This window comes from Diabrotica undecimpunctata, chromosome 5 (genome assembly GCF_040954645.1).
Source record: "Diabrotica undecimpunctata isolate CICGRU chromosome 5, icDiaUnde3, whole genome shotgun sequence".
Taxonomy (NCBI): Eukaryota; Metazoa; Arthropoda; class Insecta; order Coleoptera; family Chrysomelidae; genus Diabrotica; species Diabrotica undecimpunctata.
In genome coordinates, this window is record NC_092807.1 from 57,266,290 (window position 1) to 57,287,050 (window position 20,761).

Genomic DNA, 20,761 nt, shown 5'->3' on the forward strand with positions numbered 1-20,761 from the left:
ATACTACAATATAGTTGTGTCTCTTATCCTAGTTTTCATCGTTTTTTATCTCTCCAGTCTTTATATTGTAGATTTATTTCGTTCATCGCTTTCCAAATTAAAAAAAATATTTATTTTCCTTGATTAGAACCAAAGACTGTTGCAACTTTTATTTTAAATTTATGGATTCAGTTTTTGAAATAATAAAATCAAAAAATTAAAAAATGCTAACTCGGGTTCCAAGCTTCGCCGTAGGACATAGTTTTTTTAATTCGTATAAGACTACCAACATTTCAAATAAAAAAATTAATTCGTCAGAGTTATTTTAAATGTTTATAAGCCTAAACTAACCGTACTTTTGTCAACATATTTTACAATATTTAACATTAATTTTTTAATCATTAAATGATTTAATTTGATAAAGTAAGCTTTTTATTTAAATCTGTTGTTCCAAATTTATGTTGATTAATATTGATAGTTAACGCACAATAACGTTGTATATAAAGACAAAGCGTTTTGGAAAAACAATTTCAATTTTAGAATAACTGTTAAGTGAAACTTCTTGAATTTTTTTTAGCCGAATACATATGATATTGTCTTTTTATCATGTGAAATTAAATTCTTTGTGCATTTTTAGAAAAAGTTATTAACCATTTTTAATAATTTTTAAGAAACCAACTTTTAAAGCTATTTTTGCAATAATTTAGCAACAAATTAACAAGTATAACTTTACAAACTCCTATTTTAAATTATTTTCTACGCTTTTTCACTAAAACTAAGTCACTTTTCCACATAATTTGCTGGTCTTCACCTTTACTATTTAAAATCAAATAGCGATTTTGCAAGGTTTTTAAGTAAAAAATGACGTTTACTCTTTTGCATATTTTATTTATTAAATATCGTTATTAACAAATTTATCAAAAGCTGTTCTTTAGATACCTATATTAAAAAGTGTAACGAAAAAGGCTTTTAATTAGGCATCTTTAAAAGGTATCTTAGCGGGAATTACATTGGTAAATGATCAATTGGCAAAAAGTTATTTAGAACATGCGAACACTTTTTTCAGTCAGTGCTTATCGTCGTTGTTGCTGTTTAGTATCGGATGTTCAATTTGTATTGAATTGATTTGTCTTAATAATTTCATACTTATTTTGTTAATTAGTTTGTTCTTGTGAAGTAAGACAAAATATTAGTTTAAAGTATGACAATTTGCTGTACATTTCATCAGTTTTTCGTAAACTAAAAAAGGATATAAATAAATTCACTACATCCACGTCAAAGAACCGTCTCACAGTAGAGAAAACAAATTATCTGGAAATATATGATGAGTCTGACTAAGAAAACTTACTTTCAACAAAAGCTGTAGGTCGATGTCCTTTTCTAACAGGAGTATCACTTGCAATAGTTAAGCGTATTGTGCGTAAAAAAACTAACAAATATTTTAAACCTCCATCTACAAATCAGCGCGGACGAAAACCTGTTAAGTTAGATAAAGTCCAAAGATATATCCTTCGAAGAACTGTTCATTCATTTTTTTTTTTTTGATAATATGGCTCTAATTCTCAAATCTGTATTAAGTAAAATAGGCGAAATCGATAATATACCTAAAATGAGCTGTGAATTATTACGAAAAGCATTACAAGATCTTAACTTTCGATATATAGACAGTAAATATTATCATAGCGACATAATTACTTTTAATTACGCTTAAAGGTAAAAACAGATTGCTGCGATTAATCGGTGCTTCGACGACAACATCGCCATGCGAAATTTTTGAGAGACGAACAACCACGGCGATTAACGAGAACCAACCCATTGATGCGACGATATCTCGCAGAGACAACGTTAGTTCGGCGCTATATTTTGATAACGTAGCCGGCAGCGGTTTCTCTCGTTATCGTTGCGAGTTTAGGTTCCAACAGAGAAATTAATAGAATTGGTAAAAAATATCTAATGCTTTATAATTTGTTACACGAGGATTACAGTTTAAAAATATCAGAAAGAAGAATAAAGTGTGGGATGAAATTGGCCAGGAGATGAAAAAATCCTGTAAGTATTTTAATTAATTTTTTTATTCACTTTAATTATTTTTTTTAAATAATTATTTTTATACATTCACTTTAATTATTAATATTTAGAATTTTTATTTACATTTCAAGTATTAAAATAGTTAACAAATGTTACTCTAGTTGAAAATGCTAAGTGGTTGCCTTGGGTCTCTTTCTATATGAAAAAAAGTCCTGTCCAAGTTTTCTTCAGTTTCTGAAACCTCCAGTCCTTGTTGGTTTATTTTAGTGCGTAAAAAATTATGCAAAATGCAACAAGTTTCAACAATTGAAATTGTTGTTTCAACTTTTGTCTCAATAGGACTAAAAATACTCGCCATTTTTGAGCTAAAATGCCAAACACATTTTCGACCTTACGTCTAGCTCGGCATAAACGAGTATTATAATTTTCTTTTCATCTGTCCTTTCTAGATTGTTTGTAGGGAAAAGGTCATATTAAAAAAGGTTTCAAAGCAAAGGCCTCATCTCCAATCAAAACGTGTGGACAAGGTTCTACTTGCCCAAGAAGATTTTTATCTTCAGGAACAGTCATTAAACCTGCCTTAAATCTTTCGCACATGTTTAAATTTTTAAATAAGCCTTAGTCGCTATTTTTCTCGTAACCTCCTACATTAATTTATATAAATTTGTAATTGACATCAGCAATAGCCATCAGCACCGTTAAGATTTTTTTCAAATAACAAAAATAGTTTGACCTGATTTGTCCAGGGCATTTTACGTTTGTCGTGCAAACTACCGATGTAGTGTGGAAATTGCCACATTTTTAGAAAATCTTCAGCTGATTTTTGTCATATTTCTGTTGTCGCTTCAGGAAGATAAATAGGCTGTAATATTTTACGTATAGCTTCACATACTTAATTTATAATTGTAGCAACTGTTAAAAATCCAACACGATAACTGTGCCCTATTGTATTGAAGCGATCAACTGTTGCTAAAAATCTAAAACAGTATATTTTTTAAGTGAGGAACTAAAGATAAGGTGGAGAAGTTTACGTAATTCTTATGTGTAATACTTAAGAGTAATCAAAACAAGAACTAGGCAAGCTGTACAAAATAAAACATGGCAATGGGCTAAAAGTATGAAAATGTTTCAACCTTTCTTTGCTCTTTACGAAATCCTCCTTAAATGTGCCGGATGTTGCGACTTAAATAAAGTCTGTAACTGAGAAACATTATGGTGTAGATGTTTCAGATAATGAAGGGAGTGATCTATCTGAAGTACCGTTACCTACAAAAAATAAAAAGTTTGCTACTTGTGCTAATGTCACCACGCCTATTGTAGAACCAGAACCAAAAAAAACGAAAAGTGAGAAATGTACAATATACGAAACCAACAACTTCTGTTGACTCTATTACTAGTTATTTGAAAGCAGAAAAAAAAACAGAAAAAACTCAACAGATTAATTGTTTTTATCATATTCAGGCTTGATAAATCAATTTTCTAGAAAACGTCAGGCTGAAACCAGCAAGATCAAGTCCTCCCCCGATTCTGAAGAATCCATTCTAGACTATGCTGTAGTCATCGGTTCAATGTGATCAATGAGACAAAATTTGCAAAACACATTGCTGCGATAAGTCACAGCGACTTATCGCAGCAATGTGTTTATGATATGAAAAAACGCTGTCGCTTATATTGCGAGATAAATCGTGTCGACGAGGTACCGATTAAATCGCAGCAATCTGTTCATTCCTTGATTCGGGAATATCGTGCGACAAAACGAAAAATTTAAATCCTCGACGAGAGTTGAGTTAACGCCGAACATACAGTCACCAAAGATCCAACAGTAAAAAACACACGACAAGCATTTGTGCAAGGTTTATCGACAGGATTGCAAGCATCGTCTAGAAAGGTTCAGCATCTAATTATTGGTCATATTGGAAGCGATAAAAACATGAACTCCATATGCTTCGAGAAGTGATTCGAGAATATTTCAGCGTGTAGATTGTAACAGTGTCATACTGTTGAATTATACAACTTATTACAGCAACCTTGTTGAACGCATTTTAACGATGACTAATAAATAATCTATTTTTAAAAATGTATTTCATTAACAGATGATACGATCAAAGTAGAACTAATGACAATAACCAAGGAGCATCATCTAGATATCGTCAATATGCTGTTTTGATCCAATGGCTAGACTTCATGGCATTACTCTTTTGAGAATTTCACCTTACCATTGTGAATTTAATCTAATTAAATTAATGTGGGTTCAAATAAAATTATGTGTGGCCCAAAAGAACGTAACATTTCAAATTGGCGTTATTCAGCGCATATGACAAACGAGTATATTGAATAATCCTACAAATTGGAAGAATTATATTGCCTATATATTGAAAAAAGAAGAAAAAATGTAGAAGCTAATGGGATAAATGAAAATGTTATTTAATCAGTAATAGTGCGGGTCGGCGACAACGAGTCAGAAGACTCAATGGATTCCCTGGATTCCGATGATTCATAAACCAAGCAAGATATAAATGAAAATTATTTATTACAGATATTTTTATCATAGTAATATTCTTTTTATCCGATACGATTAAAAATGATGTTACTAAATTTGTGATAAACATACTAGGTATAATATAATGATAATTTTAAATCACAGAATACAAGTTAAATTTATTCTAGGATTATCTTTGCAACTATTAATTAATCTTTAAAAAATATGTACATAAAAGGATTGTTACAACTAGTAACATGGGCAATAAAATCATGGGCAAGATGAAAGCGCTCAGCTGGGAATTAAAAAACTTTTGCACACTTAAAAATACTTTTTGTTTCCATTCTTTCATTTATCATAAGTGTGTACAAAAACATATCAGTGTTCATAACAATCAATGTTAACGAAGATTCGCTTTGGGATGGTAACACGTACTTTCCCACAGGTTTTTGATGGTGCTGGATGCACTCTTTACGGTCACTGAACGCATAACGCCGTCCTTACCAGGATGAGTCCTTATTATGCATCCAAGTTTCATTTCAAAGGTGTTAGACCATCTTCTTTGACCAATACTAACGTTCCGATCGTATCAATGGCGTTACAAGTTGGAAAGTTTTTTTATCTCGTTATTTGCATCAACAAATGTGCTTTCATTTTCAGAATATAATTTTGTATACTTACCTCGTCTAGACGTAAAATGACGTAAGGCTGCTATGAAACAATCGGTAGTTAAGTCGGTTACAATTTCCAAATAAATTGCCTTAGATTCAAATCAAAGGAAAAATGCTCTCTCTCTCTCTCTCTCTCTCTCTCTCTCTCTCTCTCTCTGAGAGAGAGATGCCAAAGCGCTCTGCGCTCCTGCGTGTATAAGTTTGACATGTTCGTATTGTAATAATTTGAGGTGGTTAGACGACCTCCATTTCATACGGTCTTAATAGAATTATCAAAGACAGATGTAAGCCCAACAATTTACTGTCTTTGTTTCTATCTAATCTATCTAATTAGTCTTCTTTGGTCCATCTTTGGACACAGGCCTCCCCTTATCCTTTTTCATTCTTCTCTGTCTGTCGATATAGTCATCCACTTAGAGCCCACGTGCTTGTTGATATCATCTGCCCATCTCATTTGGGGCCTTCCTCTGCTTCGTTTATATTCCCACGGTCTCCAACTTATAAGGATTTTGTTCCATCGGTCTTATTTCTGTCTTATATTATTTCTGGCAAATCTCCATTTCAATTTTGCAACTTCTTGTCTAACATCCCTCACTTTTGTTTTTCCTCTTATCCACTCGTTTTTCTTTTTATCCATTAGTCTTATATGCAAAATTTGTCTTTCCATTGCTCTTTAGGTTTTTATGATTTTGTCCATGTTTGCTTTTGTAAATGTCCACGTTTGGGAACCATAAGTGAGAACAGGGAGTACGCATTGATTGTATACTTTGGTCTTAAGATGCTGTGAATATCTTTTGTTTTTAAGAATGTAGCTTAGTTTGCCAAATGCCGCCCATGCTTGTCTAATTCGTCTTTTTATCTCTGCTGTTTGGTTTTCTTTATTAAGTTTAATAGTTTGACCCAGATATATAATCCTGAACTTGTTCTATTTCATCTTGTCTGATCCTGATTGTGATGTCTTCATCTGTATTTGTTATGTCTTTTTTTATAGATTTAAAATGTTTTAATAGTTTATATTCGTCATAAAAGTGTTGACGTTGGACAAACACGTATTAAGTTATTCATCGATTAAATATATTTTTGTACAGTAAGAGGTTAAGAAGTACTACGTAAATGTCTCATATTTGACTCATAAGAGTAAAAAACTATGACTCATAAGTGAGAAGTGGTTTTGGATTAATATATATATATATATATATATATATATATATATATATATATATATATATATATATATATATATATATATATATATATATATAAGCGGGGATCCTACAGCTTCTGCCGCTTCCCGCATTTCGATCGCTATCTTTATCTATCTCTCCAGAAGACTTGGCTGGTCTTCCTCGTTTCCTTCTATTACTTGGATTATATTCCATAGCTCTTTTTGGCCATCTGTTGTCGTCCATTCTCTGTAAGTGTCCATACCATATTAACTGTCTAGTTTCTATTCTTTCAGAAGTTGTATGTACTCTATCTGTTTCTCTTCTAATTTCAGAATTAGGTATACGTTCTACTCTTGATATACGGCAAGCTCTTCTCAGGTAGTCCATTTCAACCGGGTCAACTTTTTTCTTTCCTTTTTGGTTTTGGATTAATACTTGTTAAAAGATCAGAAGGATTGTCGGAGGTATTGATGTATCTCCATCGCCTAGCTTATCCCAAACAATCAGTATATTTGATTTTTAATACTATGAGTACTGTCAATACTTATTTATTCACGTATCTCTTAATTTTTCATTGTCTCATTATGTGTTAAACTACAACAACTTCATTTTCATTGATAGATCAGAGAAATTATCAAATAAAAAGACTTTTTCGTGACACTCGCTGATACTCGCTGATAGGTACAATGAACAATGTTTGTATTTTGAGAACGATTTCCGAAGTGGAAATTGAAACGTCAATAAACGTATTTTAACCTTTAATTGTGGCTTATTCCCATTTAAATAGTAATTAATTTAAAATACCGCAAGAAAATAGCTTCAGAACAATATTAATGCATTTAAATTCGTAAAAGTCTAAATATCTCCGGTCCAATTAATGAAAATTGATGCCTTTTTTTATGTGTGATACCTTTTTGCATAGATTATAAAAATTCATTTGCTTAATTTGTGAATTGTTTATTTAACCAAATAATTTGTTTAAATAATTTAAAACAATAATATCTATTTTACAAAATTTTACTTTCCTCTTATTATTAGTATTAGAAAAGGTTAAGAAATGATAGATAAACTAAATATTTATAAATAACATTTACAAATAAATTTTATAACAAAATAATTTTTAATTTGAAACTGGGAATTTGAAATTTTGAACTCGGAGAGACAAAACCAAAAGCAGATGAAATATGATAAAAGGAACCCTATTAAGGCTGTGGAAGCTCATTAAGAGGATAGTTCTGGATGAGATGCTTTAAAAAAAATACAATAGATCTCTAAGGGTAACAGGGTGTTAGGCCGAGAACCGCCCTAGTTTGTTATCTGTAATCCGTAGTTTGTTATCTAAGCTACATGGATCCGTAATCCTCACTGTTCGTTTTCGCATCTGAATACATTGAGTACTTGAGACACCATAATTAACAGGCTATCCAACTCATGAAGATGTTACAAATGAATCGGTGAAAATAAAAAGCGGATATGTCCAAAAATAGGAGTTTTTGACATTTTGACAGAAATCCATTAGCAGTATGAAGACTCGCTATTTTGTATAGAAACTGGACATATGCTCATACTAATAATGCTTTTATGTGTATTAGAAATTATGGTATTGTGGAAAAGCCGGATAAGTCCTGGACATGTACACTTTTTCTACAAAAGCTACAACGCATATCTATTCGTCCCAATATACATTTGTCATTCGTCACTGTGGAAGGTTTACAAGATGATAATCTCAAATTATAATAGTCTCCCGTTTTATACCGCTGTCGCGGCTTTGGGAGTATAGCAGGGTAGTCTGCTATATCTAGGGCCTACGGTATACAAGGAAGGTAACATGGCCAGTGCTACGCTTCAACCGTCTATTATTACCCCTGGTTTTACCCAAGGTACTCATTTTTATTCAGGCTGAGTCGACCTGGGGCCTATAGACATTTTTAAAATGTCTAGATGTTCTTGCCGGTGGTGGGATTCGAACCCCGGACCACCGGCTTGCGAGTCAAGCATCCTACCGCTTGCGCTACGCAGGCCCTTATCTCAAATTACAAATGAAAAAAGGTGAAATCCAGAGTGTGGGTAGGCTGTTATCAATAAAAAAGTAAGACAGATAAAAAAAGGATAACAGTATATTGATTATAAAGGTCGTACTATTCCACGCAAAACAATTGAAGAACTATGCAGGTATGTTATAACCTTAACTTTTGTTAAATATTTAATTCTTACTAGACTTATTACAATGTAGATGTAAGAAAAAAAGCTTTCTTGCGATTCTTCGTGAATGTAGAGAAGAGATTTTTATAAAATTTTATAAATTAGAAAATATCAATGCTCAAGACGCTTATTTTCAGTCCCTTATTGAAATATTGACAGTTGCTAGACGGCGTCCTAAATAAAACACTAAAAATAACAGGAGAGAACCACACGAACACTTATTTTCCTACAGAGTGCCAACAAGTACAGGAGTTTATTCTGTTTGTAAATCTGCATTTTTAAGTATAAAAGCCCATATTGAGTCATTTCCTGTCAAACTAGCACACTACACTGGACGCGAATTAAAATATTTAAACGAAAAACTAAATATAAAAATATTGCATTCGTTATTTTTGGAAAACTTTACAGATGTCCCAAGTAAATATTGATTTTATATAGCTGTCTTCACCGACTTCTATCAGTTACACTTCGGCAGTCCTCAGATTAACACCTGCAGCAAATGTGAAGAACTAGATTTAAAAATAAAATCCCAATATTTGAACGATGATGCTAAGAGGGTAGCAATATCTGAAAAGATGGTGCATGTACGTAAAGTGGATCTATCGGTAGAACGAATACGCATTGACTATATGTAAAATCTATTTCTACCAGTAACACCTATCTAAGATACATTTTACCTAATTCAACTTACAGTGTGTTTAACATACACGATCTTAAAACCGGTAAAAGCTACTTCTAGGTATATCACGAAGGATTAGGCAAAAAGAGCCCTATCTGAAGAAGTGAAACACTTTCACCTTTTCTCTGATGGAGCTGGAGGTCAAAACAAAAACCACACAGTTTTAAGTTCGCAAGAGCCTTAACAGACCCCAGAAGATTTGAAACGGTGAATCAGTACTACCCTATTCATGGTCACTTATGCCTTGTAACCGTAACTTTGCTGTAGCAAAGAGAATAATAAAAAAGACTGATAGGATTTACACATCCAAAGAGTATGTATATTATAACTGCTAGTACTAAAAGAAGTTTCACTCGAGATGATTTTTATCGACAATGATAATAGTATTATCAAAGATTATACGGCCTCTCACTAGGTAGGCATGTTCCCAAAGAACAAAAAGTTATTTTTTCTATCAGCAAGTTCATGCACTTTTCTTGTATCTCTCAGGCAAAAGATCAAATTGTTTCTCATGAATTCATTGATGGAATTGTTCACCATACATTTGATGTTTCTACAAGCACCAAAGAAGAGTCACTACCTGTTAACTTGGACTATCCTCAAGTCAGATTTCCGATTAAGAAAAAGAAACTAGAACATCTATTAAAATTTTCACACTACTTGGATAGCAACATTCCTGGATGCAAGATATTTTATGATTCCTTATTTACATGGCCAACTGCAGAAGGTAAAGATGAATCTGAAGAACTTTAATTTATTCCTTTTTATCTTGGTATTTTGTGTTGTATTGTTTATATCATAATAAATAATCCTTAAATAATAATGTTGTCTAAAAACCGGATATGTTCAATAAATAAATATTTATTTTCTGCCCTCTGATAGCTAGCTTTCTTTATTAAATTTTGTATCAATATTTATCAGTGATGGATTACTCTATACAGTGGTAATTAAAATTGTGTTAAATACTGGATAGTTGTTAATAGATGAAGTTTTTTCTTATTTACCGCTAACTTAATTTTTGTGATATGTCCGCTTTCTCTTGCCACTGATTCAAATGTAGGGTAACGTTGAGATAAACTCTCATCCTTACTCAAAAAGAACGATGTAAATCTGAATGAAAATTAAACAAGGAACAAATGTAGGTAAACATTTACCAATCTGGCGTGTAATCTTTAATTTGTCTATAATCTTTTACCTAATTTTTGACGATTACAAAGCCTGCTGTTTCACCTAAAATAAATATAGGTTTACTTTTACATCCCCCTTCCAAAAAGGTATGATAAACAATCTAAGTATATGGTTTATCACAAGGCATCAATTTTGAAATATGGGAATAATTCATATCATTCTTTTTGTATCCAATATCTATTTCATATAATGTATTTGAAATTTGTTTTTTTATTTGAAATGGACCTACTCTTACTTCGTCAAGTTTTTTTCTATTTAGTTTTGATTTATTTTCTACATATGCCCAATCTCCCTCTTTGAATTCATAGGATTTTCTATTTTTGTCATACAGTTTTTTATTATATTTATGATGTCGTACCGAATTTTTAAAGGCTATTTCTTTATCTTTTGATACATTTGTTGTCTCACACAGTTCCTCGGGAACAATCGGATCTGCTTTTCCAAAAAGCAAATATTCTGGGCTATATCCGGTTACAGAATGATCTGTTTTATTGTATTCCTCTATACATTCTTCAGCTATTTTTGTCCATGCTCGAATTCTAGTTTCATTTTGTTTGCATCTTATTCTGTTAACTAATGTCTGATTAAGTCTTTCATTTAATCCATTCGAGAATGGGCAGTCTACTGCTGTAAAAATTAATTGAATATTTAAATGTTTCATATGATTTCTAAATATTTTGGAATTAATTCCTGGATACTGATCTGTTAATAACGTTTTTATGGGTTGTTTATCTTAAATTTTGGCGATTAATTTTATGAAATCATCTGTGGTCTGATTTTTAGAAGTAACTACAAACGCATATCTGGTGAAGTGATCTACAAGTAAGTGGAGGTATTTTTTTGTCGAACGATTGCCACCAAATCCTCTTATTGTATCTAAGGACATTATCTGAAAAGGTTCTTTTGCTGGATCCAATTGTCACAAAAGACCATATTTTGGACCGATTCTTGTTTTATTTTTACAGCAGATCTCGCATTTTTGACAGATATCCTTTGCTAGTGAATCTATATTCTTAATGTAGTAAAAATTTCTAATTTTGTTTGTTACTTTACCAGCACAAATATGACCATAAAATTTGTGAACTTTTGTTATTAATTTTTTTCCAAAATCTTTGGATAAAATTATTTTTTTTTCATTCTTCCTTAATTTATAAAATATATCTTGGTTAAAAATTGTTCCTCTCATTGTATCTATAACTTGTCGATTATTATTTTGGTCTTGTTTTATCTCAGTTAATGTGACTAGGTTTACTGTTCTTATGAATGTTTCTGCATTTTTCATATTTTCCAAAACTGGGTTTCTAGAAAGGCAGTCTGCTTCTACATTTTCTTTTCCAGGTTCATATTTAATGTCGAAGTCAAATTGTGAAAGCAAATGTATCATATCTCCTAATTCTTCATCTGGTCTTGTACGAAGTTCTCTTCCCTCAAGGGGTTTATGATCAGTAATAACGAGAAATTTTCTTCCCATTAGCCAGTATTGCCAAAATTTTATTGCTTCTTTAATTGCCAGGCATTCTAAAAAAAATAGCCTTTTTATTTTTTTGATATTTGTTCAATTTTTTTGAAAAGTATGCTACGGGTTTCATTTCTCCATCTCTTTGTTTTTGTTTCAGAACCGAACCAATTCCTAGAACACTAGCATCTATATATATAGTTGTAGGAGCATTTGGGTTATGAGCTAGTAAAGGCTAGTATAGGTTCAGAACAGAGGATATTCTTTGCCCTATCAAAAGCTGTTTGGCAGCTTAAAGACCAGTGGAATTTGATATCTTTTCTAAGTAAATTATGTAGTGGCTCTAATAACCTAGCTGAATATTTTATATATTTGTGGTAAAAATTTACTTTTCCCAAAAACTGTCGTACTTTTTTTCTCGTGTCTGGTGCTGGAAAATCTCTGATCGATATTAAATTATCATGTAACGGACGAACTGAATTGTTTCCCACAATGTGTCCCAAATATTTAACCTCTTCTCTTGCAAAATTACATTTTAGAAGTTTGAGCTTAATCCCTCTTCAATAATTGCTTATCTATAATATGGTCTAAGTGTTCTTCAAATGATAATGAGAATATTAAAATGTCATCTATGTAGTTTATACAAAATAAATTTAAATTATGCTTCCTGATAATATTACTTAAAATTCTTTGAAATATTGTGGGAGATGTTTTAAGCCCAAAAGGTAAGCATTTCCATTACCAATGACCACTTTGGGTAACGAAGGCTGTCTTGTATTTATCTTTTATCCGAACTGGAATACACCAAAAATCAGAATTTATATCTAAAGTAGTAAAGAACCTAGCATTCCTTATTTTTTTTAAAATCTCGTCAATTAAAGGAAAAGGTTGGGGTTCAGGAATAATTAATTTGTTTAACTCACGAAAGTCAATGCACAATCTTGTTTTAGATCCTTCATCTTTTTTAAAAACCAATGTAACAGGTGCTGCAAAAGGTGAAGATGATTCTTCTATTAAATTTGCTTTTAATAACTGTCCTATTTGAAATTCTATCTCTTTTTGGTCTTCTATCGAGCATCTTTAGGGCCTTTTTGCAACAAATTTATGTTCTAAAAGTTTAATTTGAGCTTCATTATTTTGAATCTGCCCAATCTCAAATTTATGTTTTGCAAAAATATTGTCATATTTATTTAGTAATACATATTTCCATTTTATTTTTCTGATATGGCAATAAATGTTCTAATTTTGCTTCAAAAAGTTCTGTGGGAATTCCCTCATTAAAGTTTATGGAGTATTCTGTAATATTAATATTATAATTAAATTTTTCGATTTTTTCTTCAATTTTTTTGTATAATCTTTGATAAATTTCTAAATCAAAATCTTGTTTCATTTGAAAATTTAAAATGGAATCTAATCCGAGTAGAATATCGTACTCAAAATATTCATCATTAATTACAAAAAGATTAATATTTTTCTCAAATTTATTAATTTTCAGTTTTGCAATTAGTTTTCCTGTAAAATTTGTTCTGTCATTTATCGTTTTAAATATATTCCTTATCTTCTTGAATATCTAATCCTAACTTTCTTGCCACCTTCGAATTCAGAAGAGTAACATTTGAGCCTGGGTCATAAACTCCACATAATTCTTTATTATTTAGGAATACTTTTAATTTGATCAATGGCAGCAAATCTAGTTTTTTGTTAAGTTACTGTTTCATTTAATGTCTCCTGTATAGCAATATTATTAATATATTTAATATCATTTGATTTGTTTTCGTTTGTTACCTTTGTATCTTTTTTGCTTTAAACGGCATATTGCCTCTGAATGAAACCTCCCAGGGAATCCTTTTTTATCACAATGTTGACAAGTAGTTTTCTGTTCTTCTGGTATTATAGTAGTTTTTTGATAAAAATTTGGTTTTGTCTCCAATTTATTCTTCTTTTTTATAACTAAACTTTCCAATTTTCGTAATTCACCTACCAATTTTTCCATTGTTGTAACGTCAGCTCTATTAATATTATCTTGTATATAAATTGGCAAATTTGTTACAATTAAATCAATTAGTGTATCAATGGAAAATCATTCTTTATATTTAGCAATAAATTTTCTTTACGAAACGCATAATCAACAATACTACCCCCTATATACCTAAAAGAATAAGCTTGCCTACGATTATGCCAACCTGTTTCACAAAAACTATCTAAAAAATTAATTTTCCATACCTCAAAACTGTTATCTAAGACTAATGTTATTATTTTTGATTCAAACCATTCTTTTGCTATTCCATCAAGAAACAAACGTAGAATCAAAATCTTGTCTTCATCAGCAACCACCTCACATCGCAAACATTCTGATTCGAAGGTCTTGAGCCATGAATTCATTGGAACATTATTTCCATCAAAATTTCGAAGTACAAAATCATCTTTTATTTTATTTAAATTTTTCTTTTCAACTTTAGGTAAATTTGGGTCATTAAATTTCTGGAACAACTCAGCAAATGATGGAAATTGTTCAGTTGTTTCTATCATCTCATACACTGGTAATAAGGTCTGTTGTAAGTACTCACTTTAATAAACCACATCACCATCTGAATCAAAATAAATCTCCTTCAAATTGTCTTCTAATGCTATAGTACATGTTCTAAAGGATCCTCTTGTTTTCATAGATGCTAACATATTCTTCACTTTTTTCAGATGAAATAGTTCAGAATGATCAATTTGAAGTTGTTTTTCAAAGGGGATTTCATAATAAAAACGGGACACTGTTGTCTGCAGCCACTTAAATTTATATACATTTTTCTTACTATCACTACTGTTTGCTTCTATAGCCATGCAAATTCTCATTGATGTAAAATTCATTCTTAAATATCGTTTTGTCCAAATAACGGCTTGGAAATTTATAGCTATCACTATATTTTTTTTATCAGCTTAAGTTCATGATTTATAAGTGTAATATCATACCCTTATTCATGTGAAGAGATAGCAGTTTGAATTCGTCTAAAAGAGTTTATTATCGTTAAAATTCTACAATATAAATTATTAACAATAATAACATAACTAACATAACTTAACAAATATACAAACCTAAAAAGAGAATCAAGAACAATGCTATTTCTTACGCCATTAAGTAATTTGACAATTGTACCATACAATTTACAATATATATATATGTATATATATATATATATATATATATATATATATATATATGTATATATATATATATATATATGTATATATATATATATATATATATACATACATATTGTCTCAGGAAAACCAATCTTATCGCATACTATACTCTCTCACACTTGCCTTTTTTCGATAAAACAATAATTAGGGTTGACATAACGTATTTAATCTATGGTCGGTAGATTTACAATTACGAGACGAGTCTGCATAAACTACTTACTGTAGTTTTGTTTTCATTGTAGTATTCCTATAGTAGAGCTGTATGGTTTGTACAATACGCGCTATTTTGGAAAGGAATTGCGAATTCCTCTGAAATTGGCGGAAAATTTACCTCGACTCTTTGAAGTTATAATCAACACAATAGCGACTTAAAGAGGCTTTGGTATATTCAGTTATGATGAAAATAATAAAAAAAGTGTACTGTAAATTCAGTGAAAATTTTTCATCTTTAACTTGTGATATTTGTATGAATTTTGTTCTGTAACTTTTGACATTTGTTACTATAATTAATATTTACTTTGGCTTTTAATCATCTGAACTCTCTAAAGCAATAATTTCCAATAATTTATATATATATATATATATATATATATATATATATATATATATATATATGTATTTACTATATACTGGGAAAAGTTGGAAATCGGAACAAAGGAAAACCTGAATGGTTGTCAACGGAACTAGAAAGTTCTCAAGAAAAAACAAGCATATCACATATGGCTTCAATCCAAAGATCCTCAAGACAGAGAAATATACGCTAAATGGAATAGAGAAGTTAAAAAAGACGTGGATAAGGCAAAAAATATAAACTGGGAGGCTAAGTGTGATGAACTGGACAGATTTATGGATGGAACAAAAGTGGCACAAGCTTGGAAAACATTAAAGCAGTTTAGGAAAAATGAGAAAAATGAAGACAACATTTCTCTCATAAAGTTAAATGGATGGGAAGAATATTATACGAAACTGCTGAAAGAGGATAGAGTAGAGTACAGATGGGAAAAGATAAGGGAATTAATAGACAACAGAGACGAAAGACAGGAAATCCCTATAATAACATTATCTGAATTGACGGAAACCTTAAAAGAGGTTAAAAACGGAAAAGCCGCAGGGCCTGGGGACATTCCCATAGAGCTGGTTAAATATGGGCCGACTGCACTTTTAGAATTAATAGTAGACCTTTTCAATAAATGTATGTGTGGAGACCAGGAAATTCCTAGAGATTGGAATAAATCTCCATATATAATAGAGGGAATAAAAGAGACTGTTCCAATTATAGAGGTATTAGTGTAACGAGCTCTGTGGGCCGGTTGTACGGCAGAATATTAGAGAAGAGGGTTGAAAGACAGATACAAGATATTGAAGAACAAAGCGGCTTTCGTACCGGCAGATCCTGCCTTGATAATATATTTATCCTACGACAAATAATTGAAAAGCGTCTCGAAAGAAGTAGAGAGACCCATTTGGTATTTATAGACCTTGAGAAGCATATGATAGTGTCCCGTTAAAGAAAATGATTGAGGTCCTCGAAAGTTCCGGATTGGATTCGACGTATATCCGAACGATATATAAATTGTACGAAAATGCAGTTAGTTGTGTAAAATTGGAACCAGAACCTCAAATGAATTTAAAGTCACTAAAGGCCTAAAGCAAGGATGCTGTTTGTTACCGACACTCTTTAAAATATACATCCAAGAAGCATTAAGGAATTGGAGAAATAAATGTAGATTTATGGGCATCGAAGTGGGACAAGAAACTCTTTATACATTATTGTTTGCAGATGATCAGGTGGTGGTTGCAACCGATGAGGAAGATTAATTATATGAATCGAAAATTATTTGCGGAATATGCCAAATGGAGGCTTACTGTAAACATAAGCAAAACAGAATATTTAAAAATTGGAGGAAATACCACAGATCTGAGCCTTGAAAACGCAGTCATAAAAAGCTGCAATCAGTATAAATATCTAGGAAGCATCATATCAGCAGATGGCAGAGTTAAGATAGATGTACAAAACCGAATAAACAAGGGAAAAAATGCATACGAATACTGAATTCATTACTGTGGTCTACTAAAATAAAGATGCATACCAAACTTCGCGTATACAGAGCAATTGTAGAACCAATTACCACATATGGTGCCGAATGTTGGACGATGAGAAAGAATGAACGAGATAAAGTAGACGTTGTGGAAATGAATTATCTGTACGAAACCGTACAGGAATTAGAGATACTCTTTCAGATAGAATACAAGGAAGGCAATTACAATGGTATGGTCACGTGATGAGAATGGGGGAGGAGCGGTGGCCAAAGAAAGCCTTAATGTATGTTCCGCCAGAAAGAAGGAAAAGGGGAAGACCACCAAATTCTTGGAGAAGAGAAATTACAAAAATAATGCAATCTAGAGGCTTAGAAGAGGGAGATTGGAGAGATAGGGAAAGATGGAGGCTGAAATGCGGGAAGCGGCAATCGCCGTAGGACCCCCGTTATATGATGATATATATATATATATATATATATATATATATATATATATATATATATATATATATATATATATATATATATATATATATATATATATATATATATATATATTTTATATATATATATATATATATATATATATATATTTTATATATATATATATATATATATATATATATATATATATATGTATATATATATATATATATATATATATATATATATATATATATATTGTGATGATGTTTTATTTGTGAATGATGTTTTAATGAGCAATGAGTATTTTTTAATAATATATATATATATATATATATATATATATATATATATATAGGGTTTTATCGCGGTTCTCAAAGAATTAGTTTGTAAGCACTTTTTTAAATTATCTTTATTATATCTATTATGAAACACACATATATATTTAACATAGCCAATGTAAATTTAAAATAAACTATCTTTAAATTGAAATTCTTATGAAACTAATTAAATTATATAGACAATGTAAATTTTAAACAAACTATCTTTAAAATTGAAATTGTTATGACACTAACTAAATTATATTAACAAAATTTTGTACCTTTCTGTCACTGAATGCCTAAATGAACTGTTCTCCACTATATAGATTTTAATCACCACTCAATGTCTTCGTTCTCAGCCTCGGTTATCCTTGTTTTTGTGAAATTCATTTTTCCAATTATCAACTTCCACCAATTTAAAATATTTTTCTTCTTAATAGCATTTATATTTATTCTTCTTTTTAATATACCAATATCCAAGCACCAAATATATTATATAATTTTAATTTTCAATTAATACTTTCTTCCATTATCCAATCACCATTTATAAATAACATAATTTTTATTAATATTCTTTTAATATACTTTCCAATACTATCAACTTTTAATACTAAATCACTGATTATTGCATACTTTATACTTTCTTCCTAATTCTGACTGACTAATCTTGAACTTACTGAAAAACTGACTTCACTAACTGTAACTAACTGTGTCTGTCTTCTTAATAACTAATTGTCTCACCATCTTTATACTGACTTCATAGTAACTATCCTGACCCCCTTACTGACTGACTGACTTCCTTTTTGAATCCAAATCACCGAGTATTTATACCTTTTTAATGTTCCAGAACCATCTGGCAAGAAATCATATTCGAATTGTTCTATATATGAATGTTCTCGAAAAAGTATATCTTCGATCCACAGACAAAGGTTAAATTCTGTGTTCTAGAGAAATCTTTACTTTTCTTTCGAGAATTTTATGGACATTTAGGCTTTTCAGATCAGAATATAAACTTATATGTAATTTAAACAACCTAAATTAATAAATTACACTATTTCAAATCCGTAATTATATGTAAGTAAAAATTATATGTAAATTAAACATCTCAAACCAATAAATAACCCCACTTCTACATTCGCAACCATTATTTAAATGTCTGTCCCTTATTCAGAGTAGGTATTTTTGGTTGCCTATGCACATGGCTCACTTAAATATATTTACAATATTAAAAAAAAACTTTTTACACTCTTACACCCTGTTTTTATATATATATATATATATATATATATATATATATATATATATATATATATATATATATATATATATATATATACAGATTGAACGAATTTAAAACGGAACATACAATTTAATATATGTCTGTTTGAACTGCATTTGAAATAGTGGACCAATATAAAACTTGGACAAGAATAAATCCATACCCAGTGATAGACATTGTATAAAATATCGTTCAACTATCTGTCTCCTTTAAAGGAAAGAGGAGCTTGCCTAATAGTCGGAGAGATAGAGCTGAAATTTTGGAATGATCAGTAATATGACATTTCTCTATTGGAATATATTCATTGTAACTGGGTTAAGACTTTGCCTTACAGGCGGACGCCCCTCGTGGTACAGGGGGTGGCTATACAGGGATGAAGTTGTAATTTTTTTCGGAAAAATTAACGATCGATAATATGGCTGAAAACTTGCCCGGAGTAAGATCTTGGTATAACTAGACGAAATCCCAAAGGGCGGACGCGAGAGTGGATACATAAGGGGTGGCGGACAGGGGTGAAATTGCAATTTTTTGGTGAAAAATTAACGATAAGTAATATGTCCGCCATTTTCATGGCTCATTATTTAGCCCCTAAAAACTCTAAATCCAAAAGAGCGGACAGCTGGGTTGGTACAGAGAGCCATAAAACGGGGTCAAATGTACCACTTGCCTGCGCATTTTAGGTCTCGGTAACAATTTTCAAACTGATTTTATTATGATATTTTTATACCGATTGATTTGAAAATTTGTATGCTCACTTCTGTTACTATTCTGAAAAGCGTCAAGTAGAGTTTTCCTCAAAATTTTCCAAAAAAATTTCCGTAAATGAAAATTTTCGTAATTTTTAAAGGTAAAATCTAATTTGTAGAATCCTTTCGATTTTCTGTATGTTTTTTTTTTCAAACTAAAGTCATAATTACTTTACAAATCACATTTTTTTCTTAAACATAAATATTTTACGAATTAATTTTTAATTGAATAAATGTTTGATATTTGATATTTTATTAAATTAAAGTAATTTTATAATGTTAACTATTAAATATCTCTAGGGTAGGTAAAAAACTGAAAAATAATTGGGGTTTGCTTTGTAAAAAATTTTTGTAACGCCATCCGTTTTCAAGATACAGGGCGTTAAAGAAAAAAAAATTTTACGCATTTTTTACGATTTTGACGAAACTACTGGCAAGATTGTAATGAAATTTTATACGAATATGTTTTGGACGCTGATACATCCCATGAATTTGTTTTTGTATTTGATAGAGATGTATTTCTCATAGAGGGCGCTAGTTGCACGGATCGTACTAAGTATTAGTCAATATAACTTTTTTAAGAGTATAATTATTAATCAAAATTTCAAGTAAACTTAAACATCATTCAATTATACACGAAAAAGGTACTCTTGGTAAAACGCGATACTGTGTACCGTTTTTAATTTTGATTTGAAAATTATGAAGTAATAATTGATGCTGGTATAAAATAGTTAGTAATTAAACATAGCTCACAAAAAGAAAATTAAATTAATGACTAAGAACATAAAATAAAATTCAATTACAGTAAGTGTTCAAAATGCCCCCCGTTTTCGCGAATACACAAGTCTATTCTTTTTTCTAAAGATTCCATTAACCTTCTAAACGGTAGGGGATCAGCTATGATGTCATTAAAT

General features: G+C 30.7%; 1 protein-coding gene across 1 annotated transcript in view; it reads left to right on the plus strand.

Moving 5' to 3' along the window:
• Positions 1-1,908: 1,908 nt before the first annotated feature.
• Positions 1,909-20,761, plus strand: part of LOC140441324 (uncharacterized) — a 160,369-nt gene continuing 141,516 nt past the window's right edge. The window contains exon 1 of the mRNA XM_072531976.1: positions 1,909-2,028. Coding sequence (XP_072388077.1) covers positions 2,016-2,028 — 13 coding nt within the window. The 5' untranslated portion in view covers positions 1,909-2,015. The remainder of the gene's footprint in view (positions 2,029-20,761) is intronic.